Genomic DNA, 21015 nt, shown 5'->3' with positions numbered 1-21015 from the left:
CCAAGTTTATAAAAATTTGGTCAGACAGGCGTTTTGTTTTGATTTAAAATATTTTCAGTGAATTGTTATCTGCTGAATGCACATGTGTTCCTGCACTCTTTCTTTCATGACTGAAATTTAAACCCTTCCCTGAAATCCCCCTGAAAACCTTCCTCTGCCCAGTAAGGTTTGCGTATGGGAGGAGGGTGACGGGATTGGGACCCTGGAGAAAGCTTGCCATTTGAAACCTGCCCGTGCAGCTGTGTACTAGAAGCGCCTGTGGTCCGAGCCGTAAGGGCTCTGCGTCCTTCTCCTCTACCAAGACTCCTCACCCCCGAAAGACGTTGGTTAATGCGGGCATCTCACTTTGGTTAATCAGATCGTGAGTGCCTGTGAAGCATTCGTAAAAAGTTGGCTCATAGTAAGCCACATAACTTGTTTTAAAGAATTACCTCTTCAGTGACATTATATTTATTAAAAAAAAAAAGCCCAGAGATTGTGGTTTATAACACCACACCTGGTCCACATTGTACTGGATGAATCCATATTTGCTTCGCTGTAAATGATTTTGAGGGTGGAATTCTTGGATTGTTTTGTGTCTTGTAAGCCCTTGACATTGTACTGGTACCTGTGTGCACACAAACCTCCTGACATGGGAAAGGCCAGCTCAGCCTTCCACTGAAATGCAGGTTGGCTGCATTTATTCTGCATGTTCTTAGAATGAGGAAATGATATGACAATAAACAGAAATGCCCTTGCTGAAGAGAGAAGGGAAGCTGGTGTTTATCTGGTCAGGTGGTTTAGATTAGCCATGATGCGGCTCTGTATTATGTTACTTTAAATCATTGTGTCCCAACAGGACATAAATTATGAAGATTGTTACAGTATGTTTCATCCTATGTAAGATCAACAAATTGGAATAATTTTTTTATAGGAAAATCACAGTGCTTTTTGGCAAGGCTATTGAAGCCTTTAATTTGACTTGAGTATTTCTGAAATATTATTGCCTAATATATAAAGTATGATTTGCATAAGGTATGAAATAATAAACTTTCAAAAACAAAAGGGAAGAAATTCTCTTTAGCAGTTGCATCAAATGGCAAAGTGCTCTCACTCCATCAGGATCCGTATGCTTTCTTTGTGCTGTCTTGAAGCCACTTCGTGGTCCTTTCCTCTGATGCGATTGTGAGTGGGATCGTGAGTGCAGGTCTTGGCGCAGAGATGAAGCTTTGCTGTGTGCTGCCTGCCCGCCAGCCTTCACCTGCACAGAGAAGGCAACTGCTCTGGGGTGGAACTGTATGGGAGCCTGCTCTAAGGTGGAGAAAAACTTTCCCGTTTACATACGTCCAGGAAAACAAACCTTTTTTTTTTTTTTTCCTTTCAGGACTTTGTGAATTAGTTAAAAAAAAAAAAAAAAAAAAAAGTGAAAAAACAACCTAAACCCTAAAACTGTACTTGATCAACAACTAAAGTTAAGGTAATTTATGTAAGAATATTACAAAAAGAACTGATTTAAGTAAGCATTTATTCTTTTAAATAATTCTCCTGTTCATTACTGGTTTTCTGAGTTAGTTGCCTTATTATGAATTTTAAACACAGAGACGATTTTTCATTTGTATTCAGGATGCATCTAAATTTATTTGGCTACACAGAACAAATTTTCTAGATTAAAAAAAAGGCATGAAATTACTTGGTGTGGGATTTAAGCAAATTGGAGCTTTTTCAGTGTCCCACAGTAGCACATTTTCTTCATGTTCTTATCAGACCTCCTTACACTTAGAGTGAGCTTAAGAAGTAGTAGAGCCTCTGGTTTACAGAGATGGGGAGAGGTGAGACAGATTCAGGATTTGCTCAAGGCCATAGGATGAGACAGGGCTGGGGTTAGAACTTTTTGGAATATGATGACACCTGCCCCCTCCCATCCCCCCACTGACGCCCGGCTCCCCAACAGACCTTGTGATCTTTTGATAGCAAAAATAGGGTAAGTGCTAAGTTTTTTCTACTCTTGTACCTTAGACCTTGATATTTTTCTTTTAATTCGTTAGTAATACTGTTTAGAACATAAAACCAAAAAAGTCCCTAGTTTCATCAGTAAGGGTAGGAATAGAGCTCTCCTTAAGCCTCATCATAACAGATTGAGGATAAACTCGGAATATACTTGTGGTTTGCTTCAGCTCAGTGTCTGAAGACTGACAAGTTCATGGACCTTTCCAAGTTCATAACCTGTGTGTGCACTTTGAAACAAATAAATACAGACGACTTATGGAATGGTCTCTATCTGCACCAGGCTTCTTCAGGATTGGCATCGTTTTCTGAGATGTGGGTCTGGCAGACTGTTTTCTCCCAGTGATTCATTGCAGCCGTCTATCACTGGATGTCCTCTGTGGAATGATTAGGATGTCTGATGGGGCTTGAATAGTTGGGTGATATATTTTTCCTACAGAAAATATTGGCAAGTGTTGCTGAAACTGTACTTAAAAACTCTCACAAGGAGACTTGATTCTGTTTAAAAATAGTGAAAGAAAGGATAAGTATGAATTCACTGATGCTGTACAGACCTTTTTATACCATCGGATATTTTATGATGTGAAGTGGAATGAGACTGTTTTACAAAATGTATACTTCTTGTAGAAAATGTATTTACTGTACCATTAAGCCAAATTAGATACTACTTTGTTTCTTTAAAATACTTTTTGAGTGCCCCCACCCCCAGATGGTGGGGGATCGGGTGTTCTCTTTGCCCTGAGCCCTTATTTTCTTCCTCTACCCTTTTGGTTATTGTTACTGGATCTTGACTTTCAGATTAATTTAACACATCCAGTTTGGGCAGAAAGAAACCTTTTTGCCTTTTCTCTTTTTAAAATTAAGTGCATATATATAAAAGATAAGGCAAGGCAGTTTCCCATCAGATATAAACTGGAATTATATCGTGTAAATACTAGTTGCATCTATTAAAAGGAAACAGTTGATTATAAAGAAGAAAACATAGGGAATAAACTGCTATTTTGCATATTATTCCATTTAAAAAAATGTATTTGGCCAGATAATCCCCATATATGGTTTGGATGCATGACATTGAAGCCTAGGGATATTTTTTCTATATAAATTTGAATTTATAAATTTTATGATGATCACAGTATAAAGGAGTGTAAATTGTAATTCTTAAAGGGTTGCTAAAACAAAACAAAAAACTTTGGTAGTCCTTGCCATACTCGCCCTTTGTAAGACTCCTGAAAGCTAACAAATATGGATTATCAGCAGATTAGGGAAGAAAACCTCCAAAAGAACTTTTCTGAGGCAACTGATTGGCAATAATGAATAGCAGCAGTGAACAGCAAGGAATCAGAAGTTATTTTGACGTTGGTGAACTTGGTGTAAATGACTTTTACCGTTGTTTCTGTCTGCTTTAGGGGGAAAGGATGGATAGAAAACTGGTGAAAAGTGCTGAATCCAGGAGAGCAAAACTAACAGATTGTAAGAAATTCTAGAGGGAACTAATCAGACTGAGCTGTTTGTCTGCCCAGTAGTAGCTACTGATGACATGGGGACATATAATTTAAATATACGTGCAGAGGAATTCGGAAATGAATGGTGTCTTTTCAGGGAAAAGGTATTTTCAGTGAGTGATCGTCTTGGTCAGAATGTCTTTCTGGCACAGAGAGCTGTGTGAAGCCTAACTACTGTAGTTAGAGAACGTTCACTGAAAATAGAACAGAAATGAAGGACTCTTAGATAAAATTGTGTGTACAGGTGTTTATGTTGCTTATCTCCGCTGCCTTGAGAAGAGTGGATTCATGCTAGTGGACCTCTGTCAAACAGTCATCTCCCTAGCCTGGGAATTCAGGAGGTGTTTACTAATGTAATTATAAATCCTAATTCTGCAAAGAAAACTGTTTTGCACCTTGTGTTTTCATTTAACAGTATGTATTGAAGGTAGTACTAAAAGAGCTGCCTATTTTTTCCAAATGGCTGTTTAAGATATTATGATTATTGCAAAAAAAAAAAGGTGACTGAGGAACTTATTTTTAAGGCTCTAAAAATATTATGGTTCTGTGAATACAGCTTTCGAAGGTACTATTAAGAAGTATGTGCTATCTCACAGGTGGTGTACTTATTGCCAACAGCTGAAAGGGCACTAATTCAGCCTAGGGCACAGCAGAGCGTCTGCTCATTCAGTAGCTTGTGGACGATGTCTTAAGAGCCTGGGGAAGCCAGTTTAATTTTGGAGTTGGATATTCTTGGCTTGGGTTATTGGAAATGTTGGGCTCTGCAGTGGCTCATGTAAAAGACAAGTAGACTAGAGGCCCTGTGTTGGTGGGGGTTGTCTGCCCCAGACACACACATGCTGGACTGCCTAGGGCATGGTCCTCAGGTAAGGCCTTTCGTTTGGCTTCTCAGGGAGATGTGAGTCACCTGCTTGGCTAAGATGCTTACTGACAGATTGTCAGTTCCACTGGAAATCTTCTTTTGAGGGTACCCACATAGAGAAACAGTTTTAAATATGTTGCTGGTTTTCTCAGCCTTGCAAAGGTGAATTTCTTTGGTCTTTCTGTTGTTCTTGTACTGAGTTTTAAAAGAAATTCTTCCCTTCCAGAGTGTAGGCACTATAATGTTGAAGTGTTGGTGGTGATGATAATTAATAGTAGCATTAACTGAGCACCTAGTAGAATGCCCGTCTTACTGTAAAGTGTGCCACATGAGTTATTGCCTTTTTACATATGGGGAAACTAAGGCTCATTTCACATGTTAAGTAATTTCTCTGAGGTCAAATAACTAGTGAACAAAAGAGCTAGACTTGAACCTAGGTCTCTGACCCTGAAGTCTCTGCAGTTGACCACTGTGTCAACATACCAGTGACAGTTTGGAGAAAAAAAACATGATCAGATACATCTTTGGTTGGATCTGCTCTGCACATTTCTTGTTTTGTTAATTGAGAATATTCTTCTGTTGCCTGCAGATTAAGATCTGATGTTCTCTTTGCAGCAACTACAATAGTTGCCCATGTTTTTCAGAGAAAGTCATTATGAGACATGAAGTCATATTCTAGGGCAAAGAATGCCTTTCCAAGCAATGTTTATGTGATTGATCAGTCATCAACACCAAGAGAAGGTCCTGTCCTGTGACATGTGCGTGCTTGGCAATGATCTTGCTCTGCATTTTGCTTAATAATTTTCATTATTTTTAATTAAAGTTGAAGAAGTGCAGACTCTAGCTGAAATTAAGGTAGGTTGTGTTGCCGGAATCTGGTAATTACTTTAATTGATCACAAGATAGTTTCCTTGATCACCAATTAGACTAAATTGCCGATCATGTTTCAAGACGTGAAGAAATGCCCGAACTGATTTATGTAATAGTGTTTTCATTTCTAATCAGACATAAATATCATTTCCTTCCATAGCAATTGTATTTTATAAAAAACAAGGGGGGGTTATAGGCCTACAAACATGAAGGTGATTCATAAACAATAGAGTTCTAATTCATTGAATTAGTAAAGGAAGTATTTAGAGGCTTAATGGAGATTGTACTGGGGAAATTACTTTGGAGTTGCTGGTGCTCATTTTCTTAGTGGGAGATGTGTTCTTTTTTAGTGTGTAATTAAAATAGTCTATAATCAAAATATAAAAGGCAGCTGACTTAAAGAACATATCAAAGAGAATTGCTCTGAGTAATGACAGATTCATATTGTAAATATGTGCTAGAAGTTAAGTCTTAGAATTTTAATAAATCATACATGTTATCTGGACTGAAGCTGTGTTCTAAATTCAGGGTGCTGGTAAACATTTCACAGATCAATACAGGGTTCTGTTTCAGTTTTGTGCATCTGACAGTCTTTCATATTTTCGTGAGTAAACTGAAACAAAAGGACCTTTAAGAAAAATTAAGGTTCTCAAAGAATACTTGATTTGGGGGTTCATGGAAAAATCTTTTAATTGCTGATGGTTTGGAGATTTCCAAATGACAAACTTCATTGGCCCGATTTACTGTGATTGTAATGCTTACATTCCTTAAAATGGCAGAGTGACTTAAAAAGTCATACTTCATCATGCATTCATGGACTTGTTCATAAAATGTTTGTAATTTGCAATAGAGGAAAGGCTGAAACCATTATCAGCCATTATATGCTATTTGTTGGACATATGTTTGTTTGAAATGGCCGTGGCTCAACAGAATATGGCTCATAGACAAACTATGCTGTAAATTGGCACTAAAAACCCACCTAAACAGGTAGGCATATGTTAAGAAATTAATATGAGCCAAAATATTTTAATATGAACCAGGTTACATACATTGCAGGATCCCAGTTCCCTTCACAGTGAGACCTTCTTTTGCATGGTTTCCTCATTTTTTCCCTAGCCAGCTTTAAAAATAGGTCATGTATATATTGGTTCAAAAATTAAAAGGTACCAAAGAGTATAGTAAGCCTCTTCCTCTTCCTATTTCTGATTCTTAACCATCCAATTCTCCCTCTCCCCAACTCCCATCACTCACTGTTACCAGATCCTTATGTATATCATTCCAGAGATATTAATTCACGTGGTTTCTTTTCTTTGCTTTTTATACAACTTATAGACTCTTGTTATCCATTTTCTTCTTATTTAGTAATATATCTTGGAGGTATGTCTAGTCAGAGGATAAATAGTTTTCTCCTTCTTCCTAATGGCCACATAGTATTCCAGTGAATAAATATACCATAAAATATAGTTTAATCAGTTCTTTATTGATGGACATTTGGCTCCTTCAAGCCTGTCACTGTTAAAGGCTGTGCTGCAGTGACCGTTCTTGTAATTTGTGTATGGGTATGTCTGCAGGAAAAATTCCTAGAAGTAGAATTGCTTGGCTGAAAGGCATAATCATATTTTCCTAAGGGCATAGGCATTTTTAATTTTGATCTTGTCATGTTCTCTTCCATAGTGATTATTATATTAATTTATTTTCACCAAAAATATATGGAAGTGCCTTTTCTCCTGTACCTTCACTAGCAGAATATTATCAAAGTTTTTGATCTTTGCCAAACAATAGATTTAACTTAGTTCCCCAAACCCTGACTTGTTGAGATAAAATTGACAAATAGCTTAGTTTTAATTTGTATTTCCATATATGAGATTAGGCAATTTTTATGTTTAAAAACTATTTGATTTCTTTTCTGTTAGCTATTATGTCCTTACCCATTAAAAAAAAAATTGCATGTTTGGTCTTTTTCTTATTCATCAGATCTCTTTACATGCTGAGGAAATGTGTACTGCAAATAAAGTTTGTTGTTTGTCTTTTAATTTGTTTGTTGATTTTTATTGTCATACAGAAAAATGTTTAATGTAGTAATCTTTTTTTAAGTAGTGGTTTAAAGTTTTCTGCATGTAGAATTTATACATTTCTTGTTAAGCTTTACTCCTAGATAATTTTTGGTGCCATTTTAGGTGGGAACTTTTCTTACAGTATATTTTCTAATTCATTGTTTTTATAAAAAGACTATTGACTTTTGTGGGGGTGGGGGCTTGTTTATTTTCTACTTCAATGGGAATTCTTCCAGTGTTCCCTGTTAAGAAAGATGTTGCCTTTTGAACTGAGAATATATTCTCTCATTTAACGAGGAGCCCATATGTTTTTATTTCATATAGAATTTTCATGCATAAAAGTATTGAATGTATCAAATATCTTTTTAGAATTTATAGAAGTCATATATAATTTTTCTCTTTTGATTTATTAGTATGGTAAATTATATTAACAAGTCCCCAATATTGAACTATCCTTGCATTCTTGGAAAAAATCCTGTTTGCTCATGGTGTTTTGTTCCAGTATACTCAAAGGTTTATTTATTAGGATTTCAGTTAATATGAAATCTATAGTTCCATTATTATGTACTATCTATGTGAGAATTTGGAGACAATGTTATTATAGTTTAAGGAAGTAATTTAGAAATATCCTTCTTTTTCTTTGCTCTGGAATAGTTTAATCAGTATTAGAGTTAACTGTTCCATATAGGTTTGGTAGAATTCCTCTGTGAAATGATTGGGAAGTGTTACTTTCACGTGTCACTCTTAAACACATTTCTCTTTTACAGTTTTTTAATTATTTAATTTTTTTCTCTTCTAAAGTCACTTTTGATCATTTTTATCTCTCAGAGAACTATCTTGTTTATGTTTTAAAGTTTATTTGTATCAACTTTGTTCAAAAATCATTTTGTATGTTTTAAAATTTTTCTCGTAATTGTAGTTACTTCCCCATTCTCATCCCTTTACCGTACAGTTTTAGTACATATTGTTTTTTAGCTCTAGTGCTTACGTTTTACACCTTTAAATATACATGTATCTTTAACATTTGATATTTCAGCTTTTAACGATTTTTTAAACTTTCATTTACCTTCCCTATTTCTTTTTCTTTCGGCTCTTTTAAATATTTATTTGTTTATTTGGCTATGCGGGGTCTTAGTTGTGGCGTGCGGGGTCTTTTGTTGTGGTGCATGTTCTCTCTGGTTGTGGTGCATGGGCTCCAGTGTGTGTGGGCTTAGTTGCTCCATGACATGTGGGGTCTTAGTTCCCAGACCAGGGGTTGAATCAGTGTCCCCTACATTGCAAGGCAGATTCTTAACTACTGGACTGCCAGGGAAGTCCTTTTACTCTTTTAATAGTTTATAACATTTATATTTTATTCTGTAAGTATAAACTCCCACAATTGTTTTAAATGTATTTCTAGAGCTGAGTGAATTTATTACTCATTGCCAATACTTTTGGTATAGTTTCTCCATTAAACTCTTAGTTACATATATTTCATCCTTTTATGAAAATTTCCTTAAGAAGGGTGAATGGAAATTATTCCCTGAGTTACTGCATTTAAAAAATATATGTCCTCTGCATTAATTTCAAGCAACGGTTTAGCTGGGTATAAAATTCTTCACACTTTGGTTTCCTAAAGTCGTTATAGGCATTGCTCCTCTGGCTTGTATGTTGAATGTTGATATGTGGGAGTTTAAAGTCAGTAAGATTCTTTTCATCATTATAGGTGAATTGATCTTTTTGACTAGATGCCAAAAGGATTTTTTAAATCTTCATAGTTCATTAACTTTACTAGAATGTGTGGAAATGGATGAATTCTTAGTCTATAGATTTAAATTTTTTTCTTTCTGGAAGTTTTTCTTGAATTAAATCTGCAGGTTTTTTTTCCTTTCTTTCTTCCCTTTTTTTTTTTAAGTTGTTCTTTTATTGACAACAATTATCTATAAGTTAAATATGCTTCATTTTCTGTACTTACTATTTTCTAGTTCTTATAGACTCTTGTTGATTTCTACTTCATTTGTCCATTTTCTCAGTCCTGTTCTCTAAACTTCTTATTAGTTGCTGGTGTCTGTTCTGCCTTGGGCTGTTAGCAACTTTCTTTGATGGAATGGTTTTAGAAAGCCTGTGCATTTAGCTAGCTCAAGGCCTTTAGATTCCAAGTGGCATCCTGGTAACAAGTAGCTAGGGCTATAAAAATAAATCTTTGAAAGAAGGGACAGATGCTTTTCACGATTTGCCAAGTTTGCTGTTTAGTCATATTCCTTCTTAATTATATTCCAGATAATCAGAATTCCCCTTTGAAGTTTTGCTTTTTCCCTCTCCTTGCATACTCATCTAACTTCCTTGCAGAAATTATTTTACTTTAATTTGAATGTGTACTGATATAGATGTTTTTAATTTATAGATTTAAAAATAAATATTTGGAGGATTATTTGGTTCTGTTATAAGGAAGAAAGATTATGGAATTATCTTTTTGCTCCCAGAGCAGATTGAATATTCTTTTCCTAAGGAAGAATTAGGAGCAAATCCTGTGTAAATAGTTTATTAGGCTTTGTGATGTTTTATTGAATATAAATATTAGGTGACAGTTGAAGGGAAATATGTAAAAGCAAGGAAAATACAAATTTGGAGAATCTTTGGATGTGCTTTTTTTCTGTTAAGCATTGTATGTAGATAGGGTAGATGCTTTTTCTTTGATCAGTGTACCTCTAATGATACGGCTGTTCTCTTATAGTCCTATTTTTGATGGAATAGATTTTGCTACTATGCTGATAGCATGCTGGGTGGTCAAAGATTTGAGGATCACTTCTGACCATGTTCAGATCAGACACTCATTCAGTCCATTTGGCTCTTGGGCAATGTTAAAGTATTCTAAGCATCACTTTGGACCTTTCTGGATTCAAAGAAATTGAGGCCATAGGGCTTAAAAACTTGGACAGGGACCCACTGTGCCCACCTGATTTCTTGTTATTCACTTGTTTTCCCCAGTCAGTGTGCCTCAGAATGTTATCCCACAGTGTATTATTCATCTGATATATGTGTGTCCGTTTCTGCTTAAGGCCCATGGGAAGATGAGAGGGCCATTCTTCCTAGAGACAGCAACTAGAATCTTAGATTCTCAAGACCGTAGGAGGGCTTTTCACTTTTCGTTATGTCTTGTAAGGTTTGTGGTATGCAGTTTGGCCAGAAGCTGTAGTAGTAGCATTGAGTCCATTAGTAATCTTTCACTCTGTGCCAGGTGCTGTGCTGAGTGCTTTATATCCCCATCTCTTTTTTAAAAACTAAAATAAGTACGTGAGCTTTTTATTATTATTCCCATTTTACTGAAGAAAATTGAGGCTCAGGGTTAAATCACATGACAGTTGAGTAATAGAATTGGGATTTGAATCCCTGGCTCCCTGGCTCAAAAATCCATGTCCCTAATGTCTGTATTACTGTCTCTTGGAGGTGGTGATATGATTGTAAATCTTCTAAAGCTAAATGAGAATAAGGCATTAGAAGCAAGCAGAGTAAAAATTCTCATAATAATTTAGTACAGGTTTACTCTGTTTTAATAGTTAAAACAAACTTTCTCATTCGACTTGCCCCTTCCCCCTCACGTAATATGGAGAATCAGACTGAAATAAGAAGGTGTGGGAGAGTGAATATTGTTTGCCCACTGATAAGTCCATGCATGGTTAAGTGGATTTTTCTTGAACTTCCTTCCTTTTCTTAGTAGGGAAAACCTTCAGGCATTTAGTGTCAAAATGGAAATCTTCGTCCTGAATGAAGTCTATTGTGAGATAAGAACCATTATGAATGACAGAACTGTTTGAAAATGACATCTTCCATATTTCTGTTAACTTGGAAATGTGCTCCTATGTCCTTAGTGATTCAAAAAACATAGCCCAACTAACATCAGATTGGTTTTTCTGGATAGGGGCAAAGAAGTTAAATATTTATATGGCTGTAATGGGTACTGCCCTGTGAATTCCACTGTAACTTTATAATTAATGTGCCATTACCTTAGAGTCTTACCAAGTATTTCTGCCTTCTGGACACGAAAGAGACAAATTCTTCTATTGTTTGCAATTACCCTCATAAAAGTTTGAAAGCAAGCAAAGCAAGCAAAAAAGAAAATGTTTTCCTTTCCTCTCAGGACAAGTTTGCCTTCTGCTTAACAAAATTAGGTTTGCACTTTCCCAGTGGTATGAAGTCAGGTCCCCACTCAGGCCTGTGGCTGACTCTGCAGCCCCAAGCGGAGTGTTTTCTCTTTGAAATGGCAGTGCTAGGCAGTAACGAGAAGATCCCAAGCCCTTCTTTTCTGTTCCACTCTGGGTGTCAGTGAAAATAGTCTCTCATCCCCTTCTGTCCTGCCTGGGGGGTGGGATGGTGGTTCACTTCTACCAGAGCTTTTGCTTAGGACGCACACTCACATTTTCCCATAGTCTTTGTGGTCAATACCTTAGCAACCCAGTCACTAGAAACAAAAGGAGCAGTGCTGCAGGAAAAGAGACTGCTAAGGTTTGGGGCCAGGTACACTGGCCCCATTTGAGAGCCAGGACATTTGAGAGCCAGGACACTGAGTTGAAGGGAAATTATTCCCTGCTTTATAGTCTCATCCCGAGGACAATTAAACAGTCCAGACAGGTCACTGGGTGAGACCAATTTCCCGGTTTGTTTATTTGAGCCTGAGTGGTTTTCACCATACAGCAGCAGGTCACAGTCCTGCTACACTGCTATCCCACCTCTGTGGAGAGCACTCCCTTTTATTATTGATTCTCCAGGCTTTCCTAACCATGCCTTTATCGGGTCGCTCTGGGGTCCCTCTCAGGTCCAGGGCATGGGCAGTGTCAGTCATCACTTTTGACTTCGTCTTATGCAGGCCTTTGGCTTTATGTCCCGAGTTGCCCTACAAGCAGAGAAGATGAATCATCACCCGGAATGGTTCAATGTGTACAACAAGGTAACTGAATTGCCTTATTTTGGGATCACTTTAATTTTGGAGTTAAGAAACTTCTTTCTTCCTTGCTTGTTGTCCTGTGCAGCTAAGTGTCATTGTGCTTAGGAAAATACTTTCTTATTCTTTCTCTCAGAATCCCTGTGTATTATTGCAACTTAGTAACAAATTCAGATCTACTCAAAATAACAATGATTAAGTTCCTTGTTTTCATGCTTGTCTTGTGCTGAAACTATGAAAGTGAAAGTGAAGTTGCTCAGTCGTGTCCGACTCTTTGTGACCCCGTGGACTATAGCCCACCAGGCTCCTCTGTCCATGGGATTCTCCAGGCAAGAATACTGTAGTGGGTTGCCATTTCCTTCTCCAGGGGATCTTCCTGACCCAGGGATCAAACCCAGGTCTCCTGCATTGCAGGCAGACACTTTAACCTCTGAGCCACCAGGAAAGCCCTGAAACTATGAAAAACAGGCCAAATTAGACTCCTGAATTAAGCTTGAATATCAGTCATGTAGATAACATTTTTTAAACCCTCTTAAGGTAAATTATTGAAAGAAATGGTAGCAAATCAGAAAGATATGGGTTTTTTTAATCTCATTGAAATTAATTTGTTCAAGTAAATTCTCTATTCTCAATGGGAACTGACCTTCTTAACAGCAGGGGGCACAGTGAGAACAATCAGGCTTGCCCCCAAAGTGTCCTTACCAAAAAAAAACAAACCCACAAAGTGTCCTTACCTTCATGGTCATGCCATGTGGAATTTTCTTATCTACTTTCTGTGAGGTTCTATTGTCTCTTGAAAGTCCTCTTTGAAAACATAAAATTTCATATTTTTGTGATTTATTGCAATAATTCAGAGGATGCAGGTACCAGCATAAGCTTTTATTTCCTAGTTGCCTCTCTTTACCCATAATTTTGCTTTTGCTTATTAATTGGTTTGTCAAGAGGCAACAGTCTGTTCCTCCGCTGCCCTCCCCAACTTTTCTAATTTGGAAATGGACTTTTTTAAACATGGTTGCTAAGGTATTACATTTGATAGCTTAGTTTTTCTCAGTGGCCTGAAAAGAGTGTAATTAAAGTAATGGGAGTTAAAATGGAACTTCAATCTCTCTCTCTCTCTCTTTTTTTTCTCCCAAGAGTCAAGATTTAAGATTCTGGCAGCTCATTTGCCCTTCTTATGAGAGAACCTTTTTATCCCTGGGTGGCTGCTGAGCTCAGCCTGGAGTTTACTGGGTTTTGGAAATGCATTGCTTATTCATAATGTAGTATTTTCTAAATCATTTAATCTCCCCAATTCTCAAAGATAAATATTGAGTAATAGATTGATTTCTGAACCACCAAAGGAGAGTACCATGAATTGCAGCTCAGGGTTTTAAAAACTGTTTCTCTTTCTTAGGTCCAGATAACGCTCACATCACATGACTGTGGCGGAGTGACCAAAAGAGATGTGAAACTGGCCAAGTTCATTGAAAAAGCAGCTGCTTCTGTGTGACTCCTGAAATGCATGTAGAATCTTACGTACACATCTGGCTGCAATGGACATTGAAGGCAATTTACATGAATAAATTAAGTTATAAATTTAGTTCACCTTTTGAACTATCACATTTTGTAAAATCAGTGCTTAAATAAAAATGATTTAAACTTGAGGCTGAGGTATTTTTCATTATATCTAATCACATATATAAGGTAAATCAACCCAGATAATCCTATTAATATTTAAAAAGACAAATAGCATTCTTAGAGATTAGAAATGGATATGCAGGAGCATTCTCATATCTGGAGGATTCTCATATGGGTGAGCATTTTATATCCCAGAAATTCAAGTGATTATGGTGACTTTACAAATGCATTGTATTGGAAAGCAGTTGTAAGGTAGAAAAAGAACAGTGAACTCTGTAGGTAAAGGGTTTAACTGTATGTGAGGATCTGCATGACACTAAAGTTGATTTGGAGTTCACCTGTTGTTGCTACTTAAGTAGTTAATTAAGTTATAGAGATTACATAAATTGGTTGAGCTGTCTGTGTTTTATCCTTCCTTTTCAGACAGGGAGAAAGAAGACAAGTGTCTTGTTCATAGCTTCCAGCAAGGTGAGGCAATAAAAGGATTCACTGTCATAGTGACCAGCTTGCCACGTCATTAGCTGACATACTAAGGGAAGAGGAACCAAGGGTCATTTTTTTCCCATCATTTGCGTGTTGTGACCCCTGACCTGAGAGTCTGTGGCCACTGAGCTTGAAGCTACTGGGGTATTATCCAGTTTCAAGCTCTATTTATTCCATGTGTCACTGATGGGAGTAAAATGGAATATAAAGTAAGCGATTGCTTAAAAATTGCAGTAACTATTCTTTGAAGGAACTCAGGAATGTAGTTATTGATGAGATTAAAATGTAGATTAAAAGAGTGTGTACATATCCATCCAAGGAACATGCCTTATAGTAGTAGGATTTAACAAGGATCATCTTTATACTCTGCTCCACATCAGAGGCCAGAAAAAATCACTTTATGTTATAAGCAAAGCTTCACCCCTGACCCCCGACAGCCCTCACCCCTAGGCTGAGGAGCCATTTGGGAGCATGACGAAGAGGCTGAGCTCTCTGAAGTCAATCTTTGGCTGATTCTGTTGGCCCAGGAGAGGCAGGTATGTTCATTTTGCTCTGTAGGTGTGGAGTGTACATGGGCGAGACGCGTGGAGGTGGAAGAGCCGCTCAGGCTCTGTGGCTGCTGGGAGATCAGAGCCCGGATCTTGCACTTATTTGAGAATTTTAAGAGTAAAAGGCAAAGTCTTATGTTTTTATAAACTATTCCCTGCACTGTAGATTTGGGAGCTCTTGTACATTACCAAAGATTTCTAGATCAGTGCATCAAATTTCTTTATATAAATTTTTATACATGAAAAACTTTAAATGTACTTTAAAATAAATAGTCCATTCAAACCTTATGTACTGATCACCCTGATTTAACAATTACCAAGATCTTGCCAGTTACTTCATATAGTCTCCCATTTCTTTTTTCTTTGCTTAAGTATTTAAAAGCAAATCCCAGATAGCATGTCATTTTATCTCTACATCCTCTAGTAAACATCCCTAGAAAATATGGTCATTTTAAAAATAAAAACCAAATTGCACTTATCACACCTGAAAAACTATAATTTCTTCGTATCACCTAATAGCTGGGCAAAATCAAATTGTCTTGAAGGTCAAGAATGTCTTTGGACAGTAATTTTGTCCTGATCAAGATCTACATGATGTCTGCCTATCACATCTGGTTGTTGAGTCTCTCTAAGCTTTCAGTCTAGAGCTAGGAAGCCCCCTGCCCTTAGTTCCCTCTTTCTATGTCATTGACCTACTGTAAAACCTGGGTCCTGTAGAATATTCAACCTTCTGGATTTGTTTCTTTGCTCCTTTGTGGTGTCACTTGACTTGTTTCACCATTCCTTGAATGGAAACCTTTCACCATATTTTGAATGTAAGTCTGAGAGGCTAAACTGTTAACCTATATAGTGCATATGGCACAGTGGAGAGAGCTGCTGCTGCTGCTAAGTCACTGCAGTCGTGTCTGACTCTGTGTGACCCCATAGACGGCAGCCCACCAGGCTCCCCCACCCCTGGGATTCTCCAGGCAAGAACACTGGAGTGGGTTGCCATTTCCTTCTCCAATGCATGAAAGTGAAAAGTGAAAGTGAAGTCACTCAGTCGTGTCTGACTCTTAGCAACCCCATGGACCACAGCCTACCAGGCTCCTCCATCCATGGGATTTTCCAGGCAAGAGTACTGGAGTGGGGTGCCATCGCCTTTTCCAGTGGAGAGAGCAGGTATAGCTAATAACTGCTATGGTCAGGACCCGAGAATGTAGCTAGTAATCGGCATCTACGTGAGGGTTTGACATCAGGTCCATGTTAAGGGATGTCACATCTGCTGGAACTCATGAACTTTAGAGAATCAAAGATCTCATATCACAAGTCTATGAGAATACTCCCTGGGGTAAATTTCAACAGAACAAATCCCCAGATTTTCTCAAAGTAACTGACATTTTAACTTAAAGGAGACATTGTCAAAGTTGGAGGCCCCCAAGTTTTCTGTTCCAAATCTTTGTGATAACAGTGTTTTCTCTGATATGTCAAGCTTTGGTTTCCCTCATTTTTTTTTTTTTAAATGATCACTGGAGTAAAGGGTGGGAGGGGTTAAGTAGACATGACCTATGACCCTTTGTGTGACTTCCATAGATAATAAATCAGGGCTAGGACATTTGACAGTGTTCTTTTCTAAAATGAAGTTAGTGAAAGTTTTGAAAATTGTGATTACTGATATTGATAGGATTTAGGAAATCTTTAGATAAATAGGATAAGCATGATTCTTTTATATTTTTGCTTGAGCCAAAAAAGCAGTAGCATATATGTTGTATATGGACACATTCCTAACTTCCATCAGTGTACTGAAGTACTGGACTACTAATGTGGAGCAGTCTGTATAATTTCTAATCCAGTGTTCAAAAATATGCTAGTTGGACTCAATAACTTTCAGTTTTGTAAAGTTTCCTGCAAAACAGCAGGAACTGTAATAGGGTTTGGATATAATAAGTGAGTTTTGTGCTTCAATTCCAGTTACGTGGAATTAGGAATGACTTGGCTAGAAGACTTTGAGTCAACAAGCTGCTGTGCCTTCTGACCGTCCCTGGCTGTGTGCAGCTGAGGTGGTGCTGCGCAGGTCAGGCAGAGGGTGAGTTGCTGTTAACGGCAGGACAGACGGCCCTTTAGCTTCTCATCCCAAGATATTTATCCTGCCCACCTATCCATGAAGGTGATTTCAGTAGGCCTAGAGAAGCGGGTCACCTTTGGCTCCACTCATCAGCTGGAGTTCCAGTCCCAGACCAGTCTTCATCATCAGTGGCTCCAGAAACCACATTGCTGGCTGCGCTGATGTCATATACCAAGATCTACTGGTCTCTTCTTGAATGCTCCCAGCCTGCCATCTTTCCTTATCCCTCTAAGCATCATGGAAGAATTTTTTATATTCTTTTTAAAAAAATATTATTTGGGGGGGCAGTGTCATGTTGTTGGGTCACACAGGCTCTTTCATTGTGGCACATAGAAGCTCTAATAGTATCCGCTCAGTAGCTGCAGCCAGCAGGCCTAGCTCCCCCATGACGTGGGATCTTAGTTCCCCGACCAAGGATCGAACTCACATTCCCTGTATTGCAAGATGGATTCTTAACCACTGGACTACCAGGCAAGTCCCAAGAATCTTTTACATTCTTAGTCTCTTCTTCATTTCTCCCTAAAGTGTGCTTTGGTGCTTAAAGAGGGGACACATAGGAGTATATTCTCGGGGTTCCTGGAAATAAAATTCCTCTATGCTCAGCTACTTGAGTGAGCATAAGACTCCCAAAGGACACTCATGCATTCACATAGCATACATTACCGAGGGCCTCCTGTATGCCTGGACAGAATTAGACACACTGATGTATTGAGGCACGTGGAAACAGACGGAGAACTGATGGAGCAGCTCTTCCAGGAGACCACTGTGGGTGTAGGCAGAAGCCCGGAAGGTCTTGGGGGCGTATGATCAAAGGAGGCAGTAGGAGGCATCAGAGAAACTTGACTCCTGAGGAAGAGAATGTAGAATAAGAAGGTGAGGCCAAAGTGTGAATCCTGAGAACATAAATCAGTGTTGCTTAAAGCTTTGCTGTTGCTGATAAGATGTTATTTCCCAGTTCAGTATTCTGCTTGCCTGCAAGAGTATTTTTCTATGAGAAATAGTTGAAAACACTTGTTCCAGAATACTTAGGATGTTGGAGGTGGTGAGGTGTTTACCTCCTATTATAGTCCGAGAAATAAAGTTTCCAGGAATTTGACCAATTTGGCTAACTAACCATTTAATTCAACACAGGACTACCCAGAAGCCTATATATTGATTTGCCTTGGAAGTCAAAGGAGCTAGGAGTAGGAGAATAAGAATATATTCATCCCAAGAATTGAACAGAGGAATAGTGCCTGTTGCTCTTGAACCTAAAACATTTCTACCCCAAGACTCGTCTCTTACACTCTTTAGGTGGTTCATATGTGTACATTCTGGGTCCCCAGTTAGCCCGTGTGGGGCATGGATAACCTCTGCACCTCCTGTCTCTTGTGTTCTAGCCCCAAACCCATCAGAATCTTTCCTTGTCCTTCCTGGTGTCTCCAGTGCTGTGCCCTGGCTGTGCACTCTTGCTTTTAGAAGCCCAGAGGGTTTTGCTTTCCCCTCTTCTATGACCCTTGACCTATTCTAACACATTATTAAGGGCAGATGAGGGTACTTCCTGAAGAAGGAAGGCTCTTGTCTGGCCTGTTTCTGCTGTCTTCTAGTTTTATCCCAGAGCTTCCCAATTGCAGGGTGCTCTTGACTCTATTCCCTGGAGAAGGGAACGGCAGCCTGCTCCAGTATTCTTGCCTGGAGAATCCCATGGACAGGAGAGCCTGGTGGGCTGCAGTCCATGAGGTCACAAAGAATCAGACACGACTGAGCGAGTTTCACTCACTCATTCACTCATGACTCTTCTGCTGAACAGAGGTGCTTGGTCTCCTTGGGAAGAGAGGATCTGTGGTTAAAACAGTGGGGAGTTCTCCCCTACAGGGGCCTGCTGGCTGGTAACATATTGGGCTGTGAAGAGTGACCTCATAAAGCAAGGATTCCCTCTGTGGACCCTTCTCCATGGCCTTGTGGAATATAGATGCGAGGAGATTCCTAAGCAGAGATTTTCTGTTGGATGGTTAAAGCAAGGAATAAAGATTGAAAATTTGGAAAATGTCTCAGCACTTTTATCACCAGGACCAAGCAAGAATCCTTTCTGACTCACTGTTCGAGAATGCGTCACATATGTTCTATGAGAAATTATGGAAATTTCAGTAAATATTCTTTATTTCTCTTGCTTAACAAGTATGCAGATGGCAGTGTTGGGGGCTCTTAGCCTCTTTTCATAGGCACTCTTCCACTTCCCAAACTGAGGGATTCATCCTGGATAATCTGATTTCTCTGACTGGTGAGGTTGTTGAAGTCTCAGCCAAACAATTGTCTGAGCTTTACTGTCACAGTTGGCTGGTTAATCAGATATTCAGTCACACTCTTATTTGACCTGTAGACCAAATGACTACTTTGTTCCATCTTTTCATTTTTTGTTCAATACTGTGTTAGATAATTTGAAGGCTTTTTTTTTGGTAATAGACATGATCTCAAATCAGATAATGGAAATTATATATTTTATTTTTATAGGTTATAGAAGTATATACATTCTATATATATATTTTTTTACTGTGTGAAACTGTTCATTTCTTACATGAAAAAAAATTGGAACAACACAATATAAACAGGAAAAAAGAATTACCTATAACTTTACCATCAATAGGCAGACACTGGCAACATTTTGGCATATTTCATGTTGAATTTTTTTCTACCTGTTTTGCACAGTTGAGATAAGTAGAGAATTTTTATATTGTGTTGTTTCTATGTTTTGCTATCCAGTGGGTCATAAGCATTTTTCTTAAATCATGAAAAATACGTAGACATGTTGTGATATCTATGCAATATTCCATTAGCTGGATGTGCCATAGTTTACTCAACCTGTCTTCTTTTGGTTAGACTTTTAAATTGTATCCAAGTTCTTATTACAGCAAATAATGGTGAGATAATCACATTAGGCTAAAGTCACTGTTTGCATTTCCAATTGTTTTCTCTTGGGGTAGATTCCTTAGGTCTGAGGATATGAACACAACCAATGTTTTCAGAAAAATTGGTCAGTTTACATTCCCCTGGAAGTTTATGAGAATGTTCCATCATTTTGTGCTCTTGCCAGCGTTAAATATTATCAAGTTTAAGTCTTCACTAATTTCATAAGCAAAATTAATGGTTTTACTTAATTTGCACCTCCTCGATTAGTAGTGCCACTGAACATTCTAGGGAGGGGGACTTCATTACCATTGTTTTTCGTTCATGAATTGATTATGTGTTTGCCCCTTTTTTCTTAGAGTGGTCAGTTTTTTAAATCATTGATTTGTAAGTGCTTGTATGGTTGATTATTTGATAAGCAGTTTTCCCTACTAGACTGACTGTATATAGTTTTACTTCACCTTACATCTCAAGGGCCTACTGTATTGCCTGGCATATAGTAATCATTCAGTAAAAACTTGTTGAGTGAATAAATGAGTGAGTTGAATAGTAGTTACTGAAAATTTTGAGCCACCATAGCTCAGTTGGTAAAGAATCCACCTGCAATGCAGAAGACCCCAGTTCGATTCCTGGGTCAGGAAAATCCCCTGGAGAAGGGATAGGCTATCCACTCCAGTATTTTTGGGCTTCCCTGGTGGCTCAGCTGGTAAAGAATCCACCTGCAATGCAGGAGACCTGGGTTCAATCCCTGGGTTGGGAAGATCCCCTGGAGAAGGGAAAGGCTACCCACTCCAGTATTCTGGCCTGGAGAATTCCATGGACTCTATAGTCCATGGGGTTGCAAAGAGTTGGACACAACTGAGCAACTTTCGCTTTCACTGAGAATTTGTTGCATGAGTAAAGGAAGATTATGCTTTGTTTGAGAAGGAGTGGTAATCATTTTTTTCCCATAAGTCTAGAGAGAATGAACTGAGTTAATTGAGTGGGGACAGACCCTCCCATTGATTGTCATACATATTTCAGTGGTCATCTAGTCAGTATTTCATTGCAAATCTGAAGTATAGATATAGTTTAGATTTATAGTCACAGAAGGGGGAAAGCAGACCCTAGTTCCTAAAAACGTGAGCATCGTTTGGGGATCTAGCTCTGTTGCGAGATAATCACACCTCTTATTCAACTTTTTGACAGGAG

At 38.3% G+C, this 21015-nt stretch overlaps 1 protein-coding gene across 8 annotated transcripts in view; it reads left to right on the top strand.

The window, feature by feature from the left end:
• The window catches only part of PCBD2 (pterin-4 alpha-carbinolamine dehydratase 2), a 43021-nt gene extending 29189 nt beyond the window's left edge, over positions 1-13832 (top strand). For all 8 annotated transcript variants that reach the window (XM_018050363.1, XM_018050364.1, XM_018050362.1 and 5 more), the window contains 2 exons: positions 12115-12195; positions 13583-13832. In XM_018050363.1, the coding sequence (XP_017905852.1) occupies positions 12115-12195; positions 13583-13678 (177 nt within the window). In that variant the 3' untranslated portion in view covers positions 13679-13832. The remainder of the gene's footprint in view (positions 1-12114; positions 12196-13582) is intronic.

This window comes from Capra hircus, chromosome 7 (genome assembly GCF_001704415.2).
Source record: "Capra hircus breed San Clemente chromosome 7, ASM170441v1, whole genome shotgun sequence".
NCBI lineage: Eukaryota > Metazoa > Chordata > Mammalia > Artiodactyla > Bovidae > Capra > Capra hircus.
This window is presented reverse-complemented; position numbering and strand designations above follow the sequence as displayed.